The sequence below is a fragment of the Ornithorhynchus anatinus genome, chromosome 1, assembly GCF_004115215.2.
Source record: "Ornithorhynchus anatinus isolate Pmale09 chromosome 1, mOrnAna1.pri.v4, whole genome shotgun sequence".
Lineage (NCBI taxonomy): Eukaryota > Metazoa > Chordata > Mammalia > Monotremata > Ornithorhynchidae > Ornithorhynchus > Ornithorhynchus anatinus.
In genome coordinates, this window is record NC_041728.1 from 11723913 (window position 1) to 11746618 (window position 22706).

General features: G+C 43.1%; 2 protein-coding genes across 6 annotated transcripts in view; one reads left to right on the forward strand and one right to left on the reverse strand.

Moving 5' to 3' along the window:
- SLF1 (SMC5-SMC6 complex localization factor 1) overlaps positions 1-777 on the reverse strand; it is a 61691-nt gene extending 60914 nt beyond the window's left edge. The window contains exon 1 of one of the 2 annotated variants that reach the window (XR_003761429.2): positions 659-777. Coding sequence is in view for 1 of the 2 variants with exons in the window: in XM_029070208.2 (XP_028926041.1) it covers positions 659-700 (42 nt within the window). In the remaining variant the exon portion in view is untranslated. The remainder of the gene's footprint in view (positions 1-658) is intronic. The other variant, XM_029070208.2, reaches the window with a different exon arrangement.
- A 108-nt stretch (positions 778-885) lies between these two features.
- The window catches only part of KIAA0825 (KIAA0825 ortholog), a 322760-nt gene continuing 300939 nt past the window's right edge, over positions 886-22706 (forward strand). For 2 of the 4 annotated variants that reach the window (XM_016226930.3, XM_039911184.1), the window contains exons 1-2: positions 8408-8582; positions 14199-14322. The gene's annotated coding sequence lies outside the window, so the exon portion shown is untranslated. Of the gene's footprint in view, positions 1037-8407; positions 8583-14198; positions 14323-22706 lie in introns of those variants that run through there. The other 2 variants (XM_029070144.2, XM_001509052.5) reach the window with 2 other exon arrangements.

Below are 22706 nucleotides of genomic sequence, written 5' to 3' on the forward strand. Positions count from 1 at the left end.
AGATTGTCCCTCGTGGGGCTCCCAGTCTTCATCCTCATTTTCCAGATGAGGTCACTGAGGCCCAGGGAAGGGACTGGTCCAAAGTCACAGAGCTGACAAGGGGCGGGGATCAGAATAATAATAATTATGGTATTTGCTAAACGCTATGTGCCCAGCACTGTTCTAAGCACTGAGTAGACACAGGGTAATCAGGTTCGTGGGGCTCCCAGTCTTCATCCCCAATGGGCAAAGTCACTTCACTTCTCTGTGCCTCAGTTCCCTCATCTGTACAATGGGGATGAAGACTGGGAGCCTCACGTGGGCCAACCCGATGACCCTGTATCTCCCCCAGCGCTTAGAACAGGGCTCTGCACATAGTAAGCGCTTAACCAATACCCACATTATTATTTTCCAGATGAGCTCTCAGGGAGAGGACTGGCCAAAGTCACACAGCTGACAAGGAGGGGTGGGGGGGGGGATTAGAACCCACGACCTGGGGCTCCCCAGCTCGGGCTGGTTTGTTGTATTTTCCTCCTCAAGCCCCGCTGGTTGCGGGACGGGAGGGAGAGGCTGGGTGGGGAGGAGGGAGGAGGGAGGAGGGCGGGGGGGGGTCAGGGCGGCGGCCATGGCCGCCCGGGAGAGGAGGCCGGAGGCGGCGGAGGGCTGCGGCGGCCTTTACCTTCGGCGGCGGGGGGCGGGCGGGGGGCTCCGAAGCGGCCATGACGCGGCGGGGGCGGAGGACGGTCCTTCCAGTCCTTCTCCTCCTTCCCCTCCTCCTCCTCCTCCTCCGCCGGCGGCCGTTGGGCCGCTGAACCGGAAGTGAAAGGAACTACTTCCGGGGGCCTCGCGAACCCGCCCGCAGCGTCGCCAAGGAGACCGGCCCGGCCCGGCCCGGTGAGTCCCTTTCCTCCCCGCCACCCCCTCTCTCCCGACCGGGGGCCGTAGCCGGGCCCCACCTCTCGTCAAACCCATGATAATGATAATCATGGTATTTGGTAAACGCTTACTAGGTGCACTCTTCTACTAATAATAATGGGATTTGGTTAACGCTGACCAGGTGCGCTCTTCTACTACTACTACTAATGGGATTTGGGAACCGCTGACCAGGTGCACTCTGCTCCTGATAATGGGATTTGGGAACCACCTACCAGGTGCAATCTTCTACTGATATTGGTATTTGATAACCACTTACTAGGTGCCCTCTTCTACTGATAATGGTATTTGCTGAATGCTTACTAGGTGCACTCTATTACTAATAAGGGTATTTGGTAACATTACTAGGTGCAGTGTTCTCCTGATAATGGGATTTGGTAACCGATTACTAGGTGCAGTGTTCTACTAATAATGGTATTTGATAACCACTTACTAGGTGCACTCTTCTCCTGATAATGGGATTTGGTAACTGATTACTAGGTGCATTGTTCTACTGATAATGGTATTTGGTAATTGATTACCAGGTGCACTGTTCTACTGATAATGGTATTTGATAACCGATTACTAGGTGCAGTGCTCTACTTATAATGGTATTTGATAACCACTTACTAGGTGCACTCTTCTACTGATAATGGTATTTGCTGAATGCTTACTAGGTGCACGCTATTTCTAATAAGGGTATTTGGTAACTGATTACTAGGTGCAGTGTTCTACTGATAATGGTATTTGGTAACTGCTTACCAGGTGCACTGTTCTACTACTGATGGTATTTGGTAAACACTTACTAGGTGCACTGTTCTAATGGTATTTGGTAAACGCTTACCAGGTGGTCTGTTCTAATAATGGTATTCGGTAAACACCAGGTGCACTGTTCTACTAATAATGGTATTTGGTAAATGCTTACTAGTTGCACTGTTCTGATACTCATCATTCTCTATCAATCGATTGTATTTATTGAGCTCTTAGCGGGCACTGTAGAGCACTGTACTAAGCCCTTTGGAGAGTACAGTTTAACAGAGGTGGTAGACACGTGTCCCGATTCTAAATTATCCCAAGGAATATTATTTCTGCTATATGTCCTCGTCATCCACTGGTTCCAGGTGAGCAGCCCAGCTCTTACCAGTGCTTTAAACTTGATATCTTTAAATTTGATAGCTAACCTTCCGAGTTAAGAAGAGTAACCCCTAGAGGTTGATAATTTTATCATCTAAAAGGGTAAATAAAGGACATTTCTGGCTGCGACCAATGTCACCGCAACCTGTGGCACCCAAGGGCAAAAATGCAACTATTGAGACATTTTGGAAAGATTTGTGTGACACTCAAGCCCCGAGGACTAGTTCTGTTGGGTTATTTTCCTTTTGGACTTCTTTCCAAGGAAATCTCCCTAGTTTACTGGAATACATTTTTCTCTAGACAGATGTTCTCCTGTTTGCTGTGGGAGAGGAGAGAGGTGTTTTCTACGATGAAAATAAAATGTGATTTATTAATATAAGCCCTTTAATGGCATTTAAGGGCTTACTATGTGTCAAGTGCTGGGGTAGATGCAAGTTAATTAGGTCGAACCCAGTCCCTGCACCACGTGGGGCAGGCAGTCTTAAGTAGGAGAGAGGATAATAATAATAATAATGGTATTTGTTAAGTGCTTACTATGTGTGAAGCACTGTTCTAAGTGTTCTAGATATAAATGTTCTATCCCCATTTTAATCATTGGGGAAACTAAGTCACAGAGAAGTGATTTGCCTAAGGTCACACAGCAGACAAATGATGGAGCGAGGATTAGAATAATGATATAATAATAGTTTTTAAGTGCTTACTATATGCCCAGTACTGATGTAAGATAATCAGGTACCACATGGGACTCGCATGGGAGCACAGGTATTGAATCTTGTTTTGTAGAGGAGGGAACTGAGGCACAGAGAAGTTAAGCAACTTGTCCAAAGTCACACAACAGGTACATGATGGAACTGGTTTAGGATCCGGGTCCTCAGACTCCCAAGCCTGGGCTCTTTCCACTAGACCACACCATTTCCAATTGCACTTAGAGATAGTGGAGGTAAGAGTAACATTATGCTACGTTTCTGTGTTAGGGTGGGGGGGGAAACCTGCCTACAGGTGGACATTTAGGCTACTAATGAAAGTAGCCTGAGGTAGCAGATGTAATTATTTTGTTAATGAGATGTACATCACCCTGATTCTATTTCTTTGCTATTGTTTTAATGAGATGCTCTTCCCCTCGATTCTATGTATTGCCATTGGTCTTCTCTGTCCGTCTCCCCCAATTAGACTGTAAGCCCGTCAGAGGGCAGGGACTGTCTCTATCTGTTACCAATTTGTACATTCCAAGCGTTTAGTACAGTGCTCTGCACATAGTAAGCGCTCAATAAATCCTATTGAATGAATGAATGTAAATGATGGTTAAGAAGCTTGCTGGCAGCTGACCTGGTCTGAGAAAGGAGTAATGCCGTTGATTCTCTAGACTGCTCCTGAATCAGTTTGCCGTTCTGTTGGTAGAGTAGTTGGCCAGGACTGAAGCTATCGCTTACCTGACGAAAGACATAACAGCTCTCTCATCTCCCTGAGGGACGGTTGCCCAAAAGGCTAGCCTTCTCGAGGAGGAACGACTTTGGGCCGATATGTGAGCAGGTGAGCGAGCTCCCTCTAGTTTTACAGCAGGCTGATTGGGTCCTCCCCGACCCAACCCACAAAGTCTCCCTTTTTGTACCTGACCATATCAGCAAACAAAATCTATTTCCCTGAACTGTGTGATGGTAGTTTAGATTCTCAAACGGTGGGCTAGAATATCCTAAACTGACCCGGGCTTGGGAGTCAGAGGTCATGGGTTCTAATCCCGGCTCTACCACTTGTCAGCTGTGTGACTGTGGGCAAGTCACTTAACTTCTCTGTGCCTCAGTTACCTCATCTGTAAAATGGGGATTAACTGTGAGCCTCACGTGGGACAACCTGATTACCCTCTATCTACCCCAGCGCTTAGAACAGTGTTCTGTACATAGTAAGCGCTTAACAAATACCAACATTATTATTATTAATATTTGAAAAGGTTCTACCTGGGAGCTGTAAATCTGTACTCCATTGCTTTTTGTTGGTAGGCGTTTGAAAAGGTTTGGAGTTTGATTTTCACTGTGCTTGGCGAGTTGTCGCTGTGTGCTCCTTCCCCACACCCAACCTGTACCCACATACAAATGCTAACTACCGGGCCAAACCTGCATCCTGGCTAGGGTTTCCCCTAGACCAGAAAATTAGCGGGTATGAAGGTTTCTTACTATGGATGGCTCCACAGCAACTCTATGCATAGATTCTTAATCGAATGAAACTTTTCTGCAAGACCTAAGGCTCCCCCACATATTTTTAAGAGGAGTAACCCGGGTGCCCCCTCATCTCTCCTCCCCCCTTCTAGACCGTGAGCCCGTTGTGGCAGGGATTGTCTCTATTTGTTGCCGAATTGTACTTTCCAAGTGCTTAGTACAGTGTTCTCCACACAGTAAGCTCTCAATAAATACGATTGAATGAACCCCTAGAGGATGATAGTGATGTTTTTCAACAAAGAGGGTAGATAAAGGACATTTCTGGCCAAGACCAATATCACTGCAACCTGGACATAAAAATAATTGCCCTCAACTGTCGAAAAAGAGGAAGGAGAACCTCTGCTTTTTCTCACCATCCACTCAGGAGGCTTCCTTTACTTAGCAGGCGGCTTTCATTTCTGGGGCTCAAGTCGGCTCATTGCTCCTCACTTATCCAGTTGCCTGGGAAATCGAGCGGTGGCCCTGAAGGAACCAATTGAATATGATACAGAGTGCTGAGTGTCATCGGCAAATTGATGGGGCAAGAGCCCAGAATGTCTCACTATCTCTTAGAGCAGCTTTATATATAGGTTGGACAAGATAGAAGTACGCTGTGGCACACCACCAGAAATTATTTATTGTTATTATTTGCTGAGCATTAGCAAAGCCTATTATGTTTGACTCATATGACCCTCAAGGCAATTGTGCCTGTCACTTATTCCAAGCAAACACGTTCCGCAATAGCCCCACATTCTGCATTCATCGACTAATCAGAGGTGAGGGGATGAATGTAGACTGTCCCCAAAGATGCGTAATGATTTTATTTCTCTCAATGTCAAAGCGTTATACTTCTTTTGGAATGCAGTATAGGAGCAACTTAGTTTTCAGGATCGGGTGGGAAAGGGATTGAATTTGTGGTTTTCCTGCAGCTTAGTAGCAGGTGACCTATCATTTAAAGGCCATTGAGGAACTCAGATTGTATAGCTCAGTGGTTATATTTTCTAATTCCACATCACATGTTCTTTCCCTCCCTTTTCTCTCCCAACAAAAAAGTGGACTTGCATTGAGAATAGGATATTAACATCTTTTCTTACTCTCTATCTTCTTCCGAGAGGAACAGATAGGGAAGGGATTTGACAAGATGGGCCCAAAAGATGTGATAATCCTGTGGGCCCACCCAAAAGAAGGGGACCGGTAAAGGGAGCAGACAGGAGTGGCTAGGGCAAGAGTTGGGTGACAAACGGATTCTCTTAATCTGGTTTTACAATGGGCAGCTCTGTTTCTTGCAAAAATGCAAAATGAAAAGCAAAACAAAGAATCGAGAGTTCCATCACGAGTTATCAGCAACCGTTACAGGCCTCGTGTCCTTGAATTTATTCAGATCCCCTTGAATCTGCATAATTTCTGGAGGTAGTGAATTCCATATATTTACTGTCCTTTGTACAAAGTGATTTCTGTGACTCGTTTTGAGCCTCGCATCTTCAGGTGCCACTGAGTGCGTCCTCTGGCCCTGAGTGTGAGATTTGGTGAAGGACAATTGTAGCTTACTGTCTCTCTAATCACAAGAGTCCTAACCTTTAGATCAGTTATCATAGGGGAGCTTTCCAATCCTCTCATCATCCTGGTTCCTTTCTCTATAGCTTCTCCAACAATATTCTGTTCCTCCTGATATTTGGCAAACAGATCTGCACCCAGAATTCCAAGAGCAGTTGTACCACAGTTTGTCAATCAGTTGTATTTATTGAGCATGCTCAGCATTCGAATAACCTTTTAACTGCTGTAATTCCTTAAGCCCAAATAATATCTCATCGGTACTATTATGGTGTATATTTAAGTGCCTAGTATACACCATACATTGTACTGAGTGCTGGGGTAGATACAAGATAATCAGGTCGGATACAGTCCCTGGCCCACACAAGAGGGAACCGGATTTAATCCCTGTTTTACAAATGAGGAAAATGAAGCACAGTGGGGTTAAGTGACTTGGCCAGAGTCATACGACAGGCAACAACAGACCTGGGATTAGAACCCTTCGAGTCTGTGAGACCTGTGTGGCAGGGATTGTCTCTATTTTTTGCTGAATTGTACTTCCCAGGCGCTTAGTCGATAAACGCTCAATAAATTTGACTGAATTAATGAACCCCGGGTCCTCTGACTTCCAGGCCTGTGCTTTTTCCACTAGGCTGCTTTGCTTCCCAATTGAAGGCTACATTCATTCAATGGTATTTATTGAGTGCTTACTGTGTGCAGAGCACTGTACTAAGTGCTTGGAGTGTACAGTTCGGCAGCAGATAGAGATAATCCATGCCCTACAACGGGCTCACAGTCTAAAACACACATAGAATAAAATCATTGAAACCAAAAAAAGTCAAGCCAAATGAAAATGTTGAAACATTAATACATTTTTGTTACAATGTGTAAGGCTGCACATCATACTGGAATGAATATGTCAGTCAGTGGTATTTATTGAGCGCTTACTGTGTGAAGAGCACTGTACTGAGCTCTTTGAGGGTACAATAGAACAGACGCATCCCCAGCCCACAACAGGCTTACAGCCTAGAGGGTATTGAACAGTTATCAAGTCCCCATTGTGCAGATGAGGAAACTGAGGCCCAGCAAAGTCATCCAGCAGGCAAACGGGAAGCCAGGACCAGAACCCAGCTCCTGAGTAGTGCCAGTTGTAAAGTTCAACTGTGTAACCGTATTTCAGTGCCTGCCTTCTTGTTAGATTGTAAGCTCCTGGATGGGAGGTATTTTGTCTACTAACTCGTATTCTTCCAAGTGCTTAGAAGTTCAGTCCTCTGCAAAGAGTAAGCACTCCGTAATCACTATTGATTGCCAGGTATTGGCACGTAAATATAATAAAGATTAAAAGTATTTTCAAGTAAAAGGTAATTCAGAGGTGAAGTCAAAGAATACTTCCAACTTGATGCGTGGAATTCAGATTTTTTGGTTTTCCTTGGTGTTGCTAGATTGGAATATAACCTCTCTCACCTAAAGGACGTGATTTGATGAAATTGCTTACATTCTTCCTAGAGAAAACCTTCATGGGAAAAATCAAGCTTTAACTTTAAGCACTGCTAGATTTTAAAGTATTTTTCCTTTCAAAATTCTGATGACTGACCAAGTCTCATGTTAACCTTAAAATGATTAAAGGAGCCGTCCCTAGCTATCTGTCCCAGTTTAATTGTTCTTAAGGGAGGAAGAGCTACACAGCTCCCACAGTCACCCATCCCAGGGTTCATACTTGTCTTCAACATGTACGAAAATTTAAAAAACGCAGTGGCTGGTGCGTAAATGAAATTAGACTAGACCTCAGGTAAGTCAGGCACTCCAAAAATCGGTTGTCCTTTTTTGCTTCTTTTACCTTTTGTCGTTTCATCAGGGAGTACCTGGGAGAGATGGATTTTTCAGAAGGGCTTTGAAGATGGGAAGAGCTGTGGTCTGCAAATTAGAGGCAGGGAGGGCTTTCCAGGTGGAAAGAACCTAAGCAAGAGGTTGGAGCCAGGAAAGCTAAGAACTAAGCATAGTAAGGTTGGAATTGCATATGTGTATCTGTACATTACATTTTGGGGGGTGAGGGGGAGCTTTTTGACTGTACCACCTCCTTCTACTTGATGTTTCAAAGCGTTTTTGGATCTCTGGAAGAAATCTGTTGGGTTTTTTCCCACTTCAGGAGCGTTTTTGGATCTCTGGAAGAAATCTGCTTGTTTTTTCCTCCCACTTTAGATTGTAAACCTGAGGGCAAGAAACTTGTCAGTCTTCTCCTTTATTTTCCCAACCCTGTAGTAAGTACCTGGCACTCAGGCTCACCTGACTTCTGTGGCTAAGAGTGTAACTTAATGCTATTGACTTGTCTTGGTTTGTTTTGTTGTCTGTCTCCCCCTTTCTAGACTGTGAGCCCGTTGGGTAGGAATTGTCTCTTTGCTGCCGAATTGTACTTTCCTCGTGCTTAGTACAGTGCTCTGCACACAGTAAGCGCCCAATAAATACGATCGAGTGAATGAATAATGCTACACACTTTCACCACTGATTTCAGGTGGGCTGACATTGAGGTAGTAGGACCTATCGGCATAATCAGAATGAACATCTAATGTATTTTCATTGCTAGGAAAAGATCATTCATTACTGAGAACTGTGCAACTTCTGTTACCCAGTTTGATAGTGGACAGAAAAGGGTTAAAAAAAGTTCTGTCAAAGCTGCTGATCTCTTCTGAAAGATACTTGAAGATACCTGAATTTCGAAAAATCATTTGATGTTCCAGGGAGGTTGAAATCACCTTGAAGCAGACCTGTAAAAGAGGTTTGAGGACTGAATAATTGCTACCAGTTCAGGCTACCAGAAATGCAAACATCTATTTGTGTGAGGTGAGGCATTTGATTGTCTTTGGAAATTACTTAGGTTTTAGAATAAATTATTATTTGGCTTATCTGATATTGGTTCTTATGTTTCCTATATATATGTTCTTGCTGCTTTGATATTGTTATTGTGAATAACTAAATCCATCTTTTGTGTTGCATTACCCTGTTGGACTGTGGCTTGGAGATAAAGGGTAGAGAAGGGATAAGTAGGTTAATTATCTCAGCATTTGTTGATGCATGCCATTAAAATCAGAGGATATCATGAAACTCCATTCTGTCCTGGAAAATGTATAAATTAACAGAATTATGGGCAGGATAGAACACTCAGTAGAGAAACGCTTTGAAAAGAGCCCTTGTTAAGCACATAATCAGGAATTGTCAGAATATGTTCCTGGAAAAGCATGTTCTGTCCACTATCAAAACCTGGTAACAGAAATAACACAGTTCTCTGTGATTAATCATCTTTTCCTAGCGATGAATAGAGGTTAGATGTTCATTTCTTCGCCGGCTAAGGTGATCGATGGTATTTCCTTTTCCATACTTAGTATTGTCCTTGAGTAAGCTCAGTAGTTAGATTTGTAAAACGTGTCCATCACAAAGCTGTCTAGTTGCACGTGTAGAACGAAAGCCTTGCTCGAATACTATAAACCAGTTCAACAAGCCCGTGTTGGACGGGCTTGTGTCATGCCAAAGGAAATACCTAACTCTTCAGATTGGGAAAGTGGTTGATTTATGATTTGTTCTGAAGAGATACATAAGCACGCATATTTTATTCATCCAATGACGTTTCCTCAAGGACCTTGACTAAGAACAACATTGCAGAAATATTGATATGTTATTCCAGCAGATTAAGATGTAGACAGGGGAAGCAGCATGACTCAGTGGAAAGAGCCCGGGCTCTAGAGTCAGAGGTCATGGGTTCGAATCCCAGCTCTGCCACTTGTCGGCTGTGTGACTGTGGGCAAGTCACTTCACTTCCCTGGGCCTCAGTTCCCTCATCTGTAAAATGGGGATTAAGCCTGTGAGCCTTACGGGGGACAACCTGATTACCCTATATCTACCCCAGCGCTTAGAACGGTGCTCTTCACATAGTAAGCGCTTAACAAATACCAACATTATTATTATTATTATTATATTGGAAGTAAACATGGATTGGCCTGACCTTGTCTCTAGTATAAGAAAAAGTATTGAAACTGATGCGTCTGTCAGTGCTTACCATGTGCCAAGCATTGTATTAGATGCTGGGGCAGGTAGAAGATAATCAGGTCAGAAAAGTCTGTTCTACCTGGGGCTCACAATCTAAGCAGGAGGGATAACAGCCATTTAATCCCCATTTTACAGATGAAGAAACTAAGGCCCACAGAAGTTTGGGGACTTGCCGAAGGTCACGGAGCAGGTGAAAGGCAGAGCTGCATTAGAACCCAGATCTTCTGCTTTCCAGGCCCTGTGCTCTTTCCACTGGGCCACACTACAACAGTCTCCCAGCACATGCTTTGAGTCACAGGGAAACCAAGACAGGGAATGTGGATGGCTCAATGCAATCCATTCCCACTTCTGAAAAAATTTTATAAGCCTTAGCCTATAGGTGACATTTGAGAAGCAGCATGGCTTAGTGGAAAACGCTTTCACTTGGGAGTCAGAGGTCACGGGTTCTAACCCCAGCCACTTGTCAGCTGTGTGACTTTGGGCAAGTCAGTTAACATCTCTGTGCCTCAGTTCCCTCATCTGTAAAGCAAAGATTAAGACTGTGAGCCTCACATGGGACAACCTGATTACCTTTTATCAATCCCTGCGCTTAGAACAGTGCTTCACACATAGTAAGCGCTTAACAAATACCAGCATTATTATTATTATTAATTTCTTTTTTCCTCCCCGTCCTCCCACCCTACTTTAAACAGAAATTTTGTGTAATCAGACAGCCCACACTCATCTCAGCACACTTATTTACAAATCCTTTTACTTTGCTTCCCCTAGTTATAATTTATTTTAGTGTCTGTCTCCTCCACAGATTGTAAACCTTTTGAGGGCAGGGACCATGTCTACTTCATTGTACTCTCCCAGTTCATTCATTCTGTCGTATTTATTGAGCTTACCGTGTGCCAAGCACTATACTAAGCACTTGGTAGAGTACAGTATAACAATTGCTTACTACAGGGTTCTCTGTACACAGCAGCACCCCCAAATGCCATTTATTGATTGTGTGAAGAGCTCAAGATGTACGTCTCTTGGAATTTCCACCTCTTTAGCATCAATTTGGAGAATCTTGGGTTTTTGTGAGGTCCTGATTAGATTCATGTTGCACCCCAAATGGGAAAGGAGCCAGAGAAGATGTGACGAATATGTCTTTTCTCCCTTTTAACCAGCTTTCCCGGTGGGCTTTACGACATGGTGCAATCAATCAGTGGTATTTATTGAGTCTCACTGTGTGCCGAGCACTGTCTAAGCACTTGGGAGAATACAGTAGAGTAGGGAGACTCTGTCTTTGCCCTCAAGGAGCTGGCAGCTTCAAAAGAGAGAAATATATCTTGACGTTTGTAGAGTGTTTAAGGAACTGTTGGAAAGGGAAGCACGTGGCTCTCGTGTGTCATTTTTGAATTAAAAAGGCAGTTATAACTCTTTGGCATTATTATACATCATATATGGCCAGAAGGCTTTTATATAAGATGGATGTCCAGGAGAGTGATCATCACACTAGTCCTCTTTACTGCCAGAGAAAAAAATCCCAGGCTGGATAGGCCGTTGGTATGACCCTCTATAATGGCATTTGTTCCATTCTCATAAATTGGCAGGTCTTTTGGGAGATTTGGGGAGAAGCAAACAGGGAATTTCTGCTAATTCCATGGCGTTTTATCCTCCCAAGCTCGTAGTAGAGCGCTCTGCCCAGAGTACATGCTCACTAAATACTGATAAATTGATAAAAACAGAAAGTGTGGTGTGGGCTCAGAGGGAATTTTTTGCTTTTCTGACCCAGTTTAATTTGTTGATAGTAGTAGGTCATCTGGGTGGTTCTAGTTAACGTGGGGATGTTAGAGATGGCATTAAAATGATTCCTCAAGAATTTAATTGGGTAACTCTTTCTCAGTAGATTAGTAATATTTCTGATTTTCCCAGTGTTAATTATATATTTTTAGTACACAAGTTTAAATGCAATGTTGTGACAGTTATCTTAATGAGGAGAAAGCAGTGAAGACATATTTGAAGAAATTAGGCAAGTTTCATAGGGAAGGAAACTTTTAAACCTTAGTGTCAGACAGATATGTCCTCTTTTTGACACCATTAATAGAGTGTAGTGTATAATGATGACTGTGAATGTATTTACTACCTTAATATGTGCAGAGATTAAACTACAGTCAAGCCTCAATTAACATTGTTAATAGGTATAAGATGGTAATTGAACTCCAAAGATGATCTAAAAATGTCATTTTGGCAGCTTTGGACCAAAATATTTTGAAATATCCCATGTGGAATTAACTTTCAGGTATTAAATATGTATTGGGTGGCTAAATTAATATTAAATCAGAACTTTTAAAAGTTGTATCTTTATTTTTGCATTGTACTTTCATAGGATCCCAAAGTATTTTACCTACTTCCTTTTAATGCCGTAACAATGTCTAGCAAAGTGTATTATCCTAATCATTATAATTTGGTGAACACTGTGCAGTGCACCGTACTAAGCACTGGGGAAAGGCACAAGGATAATCCTTTGAAGACTGTCCTTGGCCCCTGGGGTCACAGTTTAAAAGCTGGGAAAGGACTGGGAGAGATCGGTGATGAACACACAAGGGAAGATAAGCGTAATAATTCTGAAAACAAATTAATAAAAAGACAACGAAAGAAACAAAAATTACTGCAGTCCATATGGGAAAGGGAATGATATCTGGGTTTCTCAGGCTCCAGCAGGGCCATTCCTAGCCCAGCAACCACAACCTTCCCAGTGTTCCAGCAGCTTCTTCCCGTGCTCCAGCTCCCTCCTGCCTGGAGGTGAGGCGGCATGTCTTGAAGGCCTTGGGATCCTGGTGGAGGAGGAGCCTCTGGGGCTACCTTAATCGCGCACAAAAGGATTAGACCAGGCGATGAGCAGGAGGTGGGAGATTGGCAGGACTGGCCAGTGAAATCAAAACCTTTTAGACTAATTAAATTTGGGAAGAATAGAAGAGATCTGGGGAGGATGGTACCGCTCATTTTTGAAAAATTTACCGTCAGCAAAATGGGCGTGATGGTTAGTATGACCTAGTAGAAAGAGCATAGAAATAAGAGTTAGACTTGGGTTCTAATCCCGGCTCTGCTTCTGGTTTGCCAGATGATTTGAATAAATCATTTAACCTCTCGATGCCTCAGTGTCGTCATCTATAAAATAGGGACAGGATACTTGCTTTTTCTCTTATTGTGATTCCAGTGTGGGATAGGTCTGATTTGATTACCTTGTATCCACCCCAGAAGAGGCCTTGGCATTTAGCTTTGCTTAAATATGATTACGGTTATGAGGAACTGCTCATATTCTACAACTAAAATGTACTCTTGAAATATGAAACAGTATTTCCATGGTCTAGGAAACATGGGAAGGGGAAGATAGATGAAAGGACAAAGACGGTAATCTTGAATGGTATTTGCCCGTTTCATGCCAGAGCTATTGTCTATTTCCAAGTACTTATAATACTAAATCTCTGTAAAATAATTTTATTTTAAATTGATGTGAAACTATTTTGTCGCTCACTTCCTCTGTGACCGGAACTTGTGCCCTGGTAGCGTGTTTCATGCTTCTACTAACACGGCCGCAGTGTCTTAACCAGCTGATATGGGGCACAAAAGTGGATGAGGCTGAGTGGTGTGGGACCTTGAAGGGGAAGTGGCCAGAAATGGAGGAAGAGAGAGAGAAGGGGAGGAAAAACATTAACAGAAAAAAAAAGGCAGAGGAAAAAAGGGCAGGGGAGAGGAAGAGGGACAGCGAGGGGAAAATGGGGAGAGTAGAACACTTATCTCTGCTGCCACGGCCAAACCACCCTCTCCTCTGCCCAACCCCAATATTTTTGCCCACTTTGGAGGGCCAGGTGACTCTCACCTTTCATCAGTAGCGTCACCATCCAAGCAGGGTTGGCATGTGGCAGGTAGCTATGCCCTCCTGGCCACCCGAAAGTGACCTGTTTAGACCAGGATTGAGAGTTTCCAGAATTCCCAGATCCACTCCGGATCTAGAAAGGCCAGTTCATCCGCAGCGGAGGCTGCTTTATCATTGCTGAAGAAGAGGAGGGGGAAGTCGACTTCCTCTTCTTGACTGAATTACCCTTCCTGATACGCCATTGGCAATTCCTTTGCTGGGTGGCAGAGGGGTTCTGGCTTCCACCGTAGCCTAAAATGAGATCCACAGCGGGTCCCGCTTTAAGCCTGTCAGATGGTGAGACAGAGCCCCGAAAGAGTGGCCCCGCCCAAATCAGAACTGCCCGTCTTCCTTCTGCCCATCTTCTTTCTACTAGGTTTGTGTATCTGACGCTGCACCTTCTAGCCAGAGTCCCCTGGACTCAACCCCCATATGTTTTAGATTCCAGTAGCACATTGAAGGAAAAAAAATATCAGAGTAGGCAGATGAATTAATTAGCTTATTTGCTTTGTTCATTCATTTTTTAGGAGCTACATCCCAGAGTTAGCATTACACCTCTTGGAAAGAATTCTCTTATGCCGAGGACTCAAAAGGGCCGCATTTTCCCCAACAAACTTGGAAGCATACCTCAAAGCTAATGGAAATTAGCAGGTAAGTCTAATTCTCTACCCCATGTTAAATGTTACTCTGCCTACTCAAGCTTCCTTGGAGGCTGCCATAACGGTATTACGTTGAGCTCTGAGAGAGAGATGCAGTAAGCATTTTCCCGTGAAAAGTCAGTGTGCCAGCCAACTGTCAACTTTATGATTTACCCAGTTGGGAAGCCCAATTCAGTTCTCAACCCAAGTCTTCCATACGACAGTGAAGCCGGCCTTTCGCTCTGCTCCTTTCTATTCTTTCTTTTTGGTTTCCCCACCTACCGAGCACTTTATCTTCCTCTGCCCTTTTGAGAACAGAAATGGTGGCTGACTTGACTTGTCTTTAGGTGCAAATCAATGAAATAATCAGTAAGCGTTTGTGTTCGGCACTTCTTTCTCATTTTGCAAAAATAAAGCATTGCAGCTTATTTAACTTATGGCTTGTCTAAACATGTTGAAAGTATTGAATATAAGGAATAACTCTCACACTCCGCAAAGGGAACGGTGACAAGTTCAGTCAGAAGGGAAAAGAAGAATAATTTATAAGAGAAACTGTAGATAATGATGCCAGCTGGTTATTTTAAAGTGCATCCATCTCCCCTTTAATGAATTAGATTTGTCAACAGTGTATGTTTTATGCACTACTTCTAATAAAATGGCTTACAAAAATGCAATGTGCTTTGCAAAATTCAGGAAATTCAAAGGAGGCTGACATTATATCATTAGTTCTCAGAGTTGCTTTTTTTTAAAAAAGAGAAGCATAATAGACGGCTCTTAGAATTGAATGTCAGGTTAACTTTAAATGTTCTTGCTTTTGTTAGTTGGTGTCACAACCTTAGTGTCATTTTCCAGATAGGTTTCTACACTTCTTTTGCTTTTGGGTTAGCAAAATGATGTGATGCATCTAAGAGTAGAAATAGGTCACCTTAGAAAGTGGAGGGAACAGAGGGCAGAGGAGGAGTAGGGAGGGAGCAGGGAGAAAAGGGGAAGCTCAGTCTGGGAAGGCCTCTCGGAGGAGGTGAGCTCTCAGTAGGGCTTTGAAGAGGGGAAGAGAGTTTGGCGGAGGTGAGGAGGGAGGGTATTCCAAGACAGCAGTGGGATGTGGGCCAGAGGTCGACGGCGGGATAGGCGTGAACAGGGGATGGTGAGGAGGTGAGCGGCAGAGGAGCGGAGCGTGCGGGGTGGGAAGTAGAAAGAGAGAAGGGAGGAGAGGTAGGAGGGGGCAAGGTGATGGAAAGCCTTGAAGTGAGTGAGAAATTTTTGTTACGTGTGGAAGTTGATCGGTAACCACTGGAATCAGCCTCCTCCTTGACCTTCCTGACCCCAGTCTCATCAGTATAATCCATCTAGTCCATACTTTGCTTCCCAGATGATTTTTGTAAATCACTCTACCTGGTTCTGCTTCCTCTGAAGATAGCCATTTCTCTCTCCATCAAGCAGGAGCTCTTTACCATTGGTTTTAAGGTATTCAAACAACTCCAAGCTTTCACTCTTCACCCCTCTCCAGCCCTGTGCCCCATTCTCATCTCTCTGGCCACCCACCTTTTGTCCACCGCCACCCTGTGGAACTCCTACCCGCTCCTCTTCAAATCCCAGTTCATACAACGCCCTGTCACCAGAGCCCTCTTTAAATTTCATCTCCTTAAAGAGGCCTTCTCTGATTAATTTCTACTCTTCTCAAATTATTTCCCCTGCAGCCGTCACCTCGCCCCTCCCCTGACATCTGAGCAAGTGTGATCTCACCACCTCCACTAGTATTTAGGTACACATCTTTTGTGCCCTGTTATTTCATTATGAATGTTCGCTAGAATGTTCTATACTCTCCTCGCGGGCACAGAACTTCTCTTTTATACTCTCCCAAATACTCCCAGTTGGTTCTCAATAAAGGCTATCAATTGGCCCTAGAGAATCTTTCCATCTAGGTCCATATGTATTCCGTAATTTCCTCAATCCTCCTCTTTTGACTAGTAAAACTAAATACTTCCCCTTCCCACCCCCGCCTCTCCCGTGGTGTTGGCTACCTTTCCATTCTCTTTCACCTTTCTGATCTTTTCTTTACACAATCATGCTAACTTCTGTAGTATTTTCAGTGATCCAAACTCATTTCTATTTTCCATAACTTTTCAACATGCCCTTCGTATTTCTTTATTCTTTATCATTCTTTACTATTAAGTGCCGAGTGATTTCCGATTCACAGCGAATCCATAATAATCATGTTGGTATTTGTTAAGCGCTTACTATGTGCAGAGCACTGTTCTAAGCGCTGGGGTAGATACAGGGCAATAGGGTTGTCCCACGTGAGGCTCACAGTTAATCCCCATTTTCCAGATGAGGTAACTGAGGCACAGAGAAGTTAAGTGACTTGCCCACAGTCACACAGCTGACAAGTGGCAGAGCCAAACCCATGACGACTGACTCCGAAGCCCAGGCTCTTTCCACTGAGCCAGACGATCCTGTCCTCTGCCATAATCCGCTACCTCTCTAATGGTTCTTCTGTTATTGTTGTGATGGTCTCTATCCAACTAGCTGCCGGTCTGCTTCTTCCACCTTTCCCTGGACTCTTCCTAGCATTAGTATCTTCTCCAGAGAATTAGTCCTCCTGATTGTGTGTCCAAAATATGCTAATCTAAGTCGAGTCCTTTGGCCTTCCAAAGACCACTTTGGTTTATTTTGCTTATGATATCTTTTATTTCTTGCTCTTTTTTTGCAATAGTAGTTTGGTCTTTCCCTTACAGAACTGCAGTCTTATAGAATCACCAGATTTATTTTTCTTTTGGGTCTTACTAATAGTACCCTAACCCTATCATGATTTGATTTCCTAAAGTTGATTTCTTAATCTTGATGACTTTTTCTCTCTTTTTCTCGTTAGAACCTTAATCATGATCATCTTGTGATCGTTTCCATCAGAGAAGCAGCGTGGCCTAGTGGATAGAGCGTGGGCCTGGGAGTCAGAAGGACCTGGGTTCTAATCCCGGCTCCGCCGCTTGTGTGCTGTGTGACTTTGGGCAAGTCGCTTCACTTCTCTGTGCCTCCGTTCCCTCATCTGTAAAGTGGGAATTAAAACCGTGAACCCCATGTTGGGCAGGGACTGTGTCCAACCTGATTAGCTTCTATCTACCCCAGCGCTTACCCCAGCTCCACCACTTGTCTGCTGTGTGACCTTGGTGTCACCTGGTGCGCGAGGATGGGTTCGAGGATCGGCATGGTGAGAGTGAGAGAGTGGAGTCAGAAAAAAAATATTTCACCCGGCAAATTGAACTTTCCTTGCAGGAGGAATACACTTATTTAGTTAATCACACATGATGAAGTACCTAGCTCCTGCCCCCGAATGATTCCCACTTGGGAGGAATACACTTAAGCGGCCAGCGTGGTCCCCAATTTCTAACAGCCGGTGGAACCAGGAAGGCGACACCGGTTGTCTCCAGGGGCTACCTTTCAGAATTACCCGGGGACGGGCTACCTTTCCAAACATCCAGCAGTAAAGTTCCCAGCAGGAATACTCTCTTCTCCATGCTCCGGTGAGGAGGTCCGTTGGATTACTCGGCACCACGCAGGGTCTGACAGACTCTGGGTTCAGGTGACTTGCTGCGCTGGTGTGACTTATGTTGGTGTGACAGAGTTCCAACCTACTACAAAGAGTTCGTGGAGACTCCTCCAGATATACCCTGCTAATTCCTGTCCTGCCCACTTCATGGTCACATCTGGGAGGATCATGTGGCAGGATCATGGCCTAGTGGGTAAAGCATGGGCCTGGGAAGCAGAAGGACCTGGGTTCTAATGCCGGCTCCGCCGCTTGTGTGCTGTGTGACATTCACTTCTCTGGGCCTCAGTTCCCTCATCTGTAAAATGAGAGTTAAAACTGTGAGCCCCTTGTTAGACAGGGATTGTGTCCAACATGATTATCTTATATCTACCCCAGTGCTTAGCACAGTGCCTGGCACTTTGTAAGCACTTAACAAATTCTGTTTAAAAAAACAAAAAAAAAGCACATCAGAATTCTCCACTCCAATGACCTCGTGGGTTTTCATCCTTATGCTCATCACCAGTGATGCGGCTTCAGTGGCCTTATGGGTTTTCAGAATCGAGAGGCCCACCACAATTCTTGGGTTGGCATCAAGAGATAAGTGATGTATTTGTTCACATCAAATGGTGGCTGGCTACAAGATGGAGTTGGCCTGGCCAAGGCCTAATCGTTTCCTCTTGAGCAAGTCACTTAACATCTCTGGGCCTGTCACTTCATCTTTAAAATGAGGATTAATATTGTGAGCCCCATGTGGGGCATGGACTCTGTCCAATCTGGTTATTTTTTATCTTCCCCAGTCCTTAGTAAAATGCCTGGCACATAGTAAGTACTTAACAAATTCCATTCATTAAAAAAAAGTCCATCTCTGAAGTTACTCTTCCTTTTTTTTATAGGATCAAGTCCAACTTTGTTCGTATTTGTAATAATAATAATAAGTATGGTATTAATTAAGCACTGTACTAAGAGCTGGGGTTTATACAAGCAAATCAGGTTGGACACAGTCCCTGTCCCACAGGGGCTCACAGTCTCAATCCCCATTTTACAGATAAGGTAACTGAGGCCCAGAGAAGTGTAGTGACTTGCCTAAGGCCACACAACAGACAAGTGATGGAGCTGGGATTAGAACCCATGACCTGACTCCCATGCCTGTTTTCTATCCCCTAAACCATGCTGTTTGTGAATTTTGTGAATTTAGAAATATTTTTATGCTTGCCTCTAAATACTGACCTACTGATGGCGTCTCCCTCCCCGCCCCATTTCCCCAACCCGCTCCCTTTGCTCTACTCCCCCACCCCACAGCACTTGTGTATTTATGGACATATTTATAATAATAATTCTATGTATTTTTATTAATGTGTATATATCTATAATTCTACTTATTAAAATCATGTCTATTTATGCCTGTTTATTTTTTTGGATGTCTGCCTCCCCATTTCTAGACTGTGAGCCCATTGTGGGCAGGGATTGTCTCTATTTGTTGCTGAATTGTACTTCCCAAGCACTTAGTAAAGCACTCTGTATAGAGTAAGCGCTCAATAAATATGCTTGAATGAATCAGGAGCCTTCCGTTTTTATTGTTAGCCATTCCTAAAGCAACCAAATTCATGGTTCACAACAGGTCCGATCTATAATAACATCCCACTGGCCTACAGGCCAGCTTGCCCTATCCTGGCAAAGTTTGGAGTCATTTTTGCAGCGAAGGTTCATGCTTTTTACATCCTGAGAAATCCCAACTCCCTAAAACCTTCCCTTCTCCTCTCCAAAATTCCCAATTCCTCAAAGAGTCCTTCACAATTAAAACGTTCCTCCTTTCTTTTGAATGTAAACAGGAGTTTGGTTCTTCCTCCTTTTGATGCTGGCATGTAGGAGCCCATTTAAGGAGCCCTAATTTTTCTTTCTATATTTAATTCCAAATTTCTTCCTAAATTTACATTTCTTGTTGAATCTTTTGATATTTTGGCACCTTCCATTGCAGGCGTCTACCTTCCACTTTGTGACAGGGTCATGCGGATTGCCTGGCAGCCTCTAGAACGCAGGCTGGAAACAGACATGAAACAAGGAGTTACATCAAACAGAAACAGTTCCATCTTCATGCATTTCTCAATTTGCCGACTGTTCTTGTCTTCTTTACCCATTTTTACTTTCCCCTTTTCCTAAAAGCTTAGCTATAGTCCACAGAACCCCAATCCGTTTAAAAATTTGCTGTGTGAGCTCACCCTTGTTTGAGCTCCCTGATGATGCTCTTTTGGATTTCTTGGCTCCTGTACTTAGTATATCCACGTAGTATATCACCTTGCTCATGATTTTTTAACATCTGTCATTCTGCAACCCACCAACCCAATCCCTAATCCCCCTCTGCTTATTCTTGTTCTTGTCTGTCTGTCTCCCCCGATTAATAATAATGTTAATAATGTTGGTATTTGTTAAACGCTTACTATGTGCCGAGAACTGTTCTAAGTGCTGGGGTAGACACAGGGGAATACCTTTGCCGACTTGTTCATTCCAAGCGCTTAGTACAGTGCTCTGCACATAGTAAGCACTCAATAAATTCTATTGAATGAATGAATTTTCTGTATCTGCACGTATATTTTATATTGATTTTATGTTCATCTGTTTTATAGCTCCATATCTATATATTTATTTGTTATCAGAAACTCCTGCACATGCGTTAGACATCTCTGTCCATTTAACATCTGATGACAGAAATCCCCCTGCATGCCATGCTTTTCTTTTTTCTTGAAATTGCCTGGTTGTGGATTTCCCAGTCTTCTCCAAAGATGCTGCTGCACTGGCCACAATTCCACATTATCCACCTCTGAAATTTGATCAGCCTTTGTGGCTGATTAGATTGTACACATCTTGAAGTCAGGGATTGTGTTTATTTGCAAATACATACCTTGAACACCTAGAATAGGTTTAGTATCTATCTTGAGAGAGAGAGAGGAGTGTATGTGTGTGGGTTGAATATCTGACTTTGGAGGACATGACTTTTTTATTAGTCATTCCTAAATCTATCACTTTTTACTTTAGAAATTTCGTTGAAAACAGTGTCTTAAATGGAAGAGAAAGTAGATATATATCAATCGCATGAGCATTATAAAGTAAAAGTTGATGTTAATTGAATTCTGTCTTAGAAATTAATGAATGACAAATAATCTATACTGATTGTATCAGACAGAATACCCCAAAGTAGCTTAGTATAAACTTTAATTGTATGGTGTGTTTTTTCTCAACTCCAGGCACTAAATTGCACATTTCCCCTTGTTATATCAAAACTGGAAGGACACATAACCTTCTTTTTCCAGTTGTGTTCACCCCCTTTGCCCGTGTTAAAAGGGATGATTGAATTTGAGAGCTTATTAAGAGTCCTTGGGTGGAAAGGCACTATGTAACCTTGTCCCTTATTCTTACTTCTCTTGCCTATTGTCCTTTCCCTCATCCCTCCCTGATCCTTCCCACCATCCAGCTCTGCTAAATCACCTCCGTTCTGACATGCAATACTCGCTAAATCTGTCCCAGTCCCTCTTATGAACAGAGATTGGTAATTATACTGGATTGTGTGGTGGCTTTGTAATGTGGACAGTCATCCATGAAGGGCTAGGTTAAAACCACCAAACTCATTTAAACTGTAGCGACATCCTTGGTCGACCTCATCTTTCTAATCATTATTAATGCTGATATTGGTACTAGCTCAAGTTTCTAGGTTGTGGGGGAAAAAAAAAATGGCTCCTTAAGTAGCTCTCTCTAAATTCAGAAGTGTGTGTATTTGTAATATGTGTGCTGTGTATGTGTGTGCGTGTGTATATGTAATTTGTGTGTGTGTCTACACAATGTTGAGACCTTAAAGAGGATTTGAAAGAGAGAGAGAGTCAAGGAGGATGCCAAATCAGAAGAGATATTTTTGGATAAAGCACTGTCTTAGAGAGGAAAATCACTCTGCTAGAATGAAGGAATAAAAAAATTTCAACCACTATTCTAAATGGTAGGGAGGACATATAATGCCCCTTTTAAACCTTCCGATCCGAAACGTCAGAATTCGGGAACTGTATCGGTTTGGCAGGTTATTTGTAATGCATTCTTCGACTGTATATTGACTTACCCTGTTTTCACAGGTAAAATAGCAACTAGGCCTAGCTTTGTAAGTCCATCTTGGATAAAGAAAATCCTCTAAATATTTTGCAGCCGGAGGTTTTTATTTTTGCTGTAGCTTGCCTTAACCATTTATAACTCCAGCAGAGTTATGCTGCAGAAGTTTGATTGTTTCCTTAGGAAAACCATTTACTTCACTGGGGTCTTTTATACCAACTCTCTAGTAATGTGCTCATTATTTCTTCTAATTTCTTTAACAAGTTTTATTGGATTTAATATTTAAATGAAATGCCTTTCTATGTCTCAGAAAGGACATCATTCAACTGATCCCATTCAAATAACAAAGTCTCTCACTGCAGGCAAGAAAATCTCCCTCCACCACATGCGTATTTTTCAGTTTTCCAATTTTCTTGTACAGTCTCCATTATTTCAAGTTCTGCTATTTAAATATGTTAAGGAGCGGATCACTCAATTTTGGAAACTTTCTGTAATTTATCCTTTTTTTAATATCAGTCCCTTTATACTTCCCTTATATTGTCACCCACCTTCTTCCTAATTAAGATACTCTCTGCCCAGTATATACTGGAGATCTCCTATTTTGCTCTCTGGCGTTTCAGCTCCAGCTTGTGATTTATCTTTTAGTAGAAAATATTGGGTTCTTTCAGCACAATTCCAGTTGTTGGTCGGCTAATCCTGCGAGTCAATCTGCACTAAACAGGAAGCTCATATCAAACTCTTGGCAGCTTTACTTCAAATTAAAACGCATGCTTAACTGTGGAGACTGT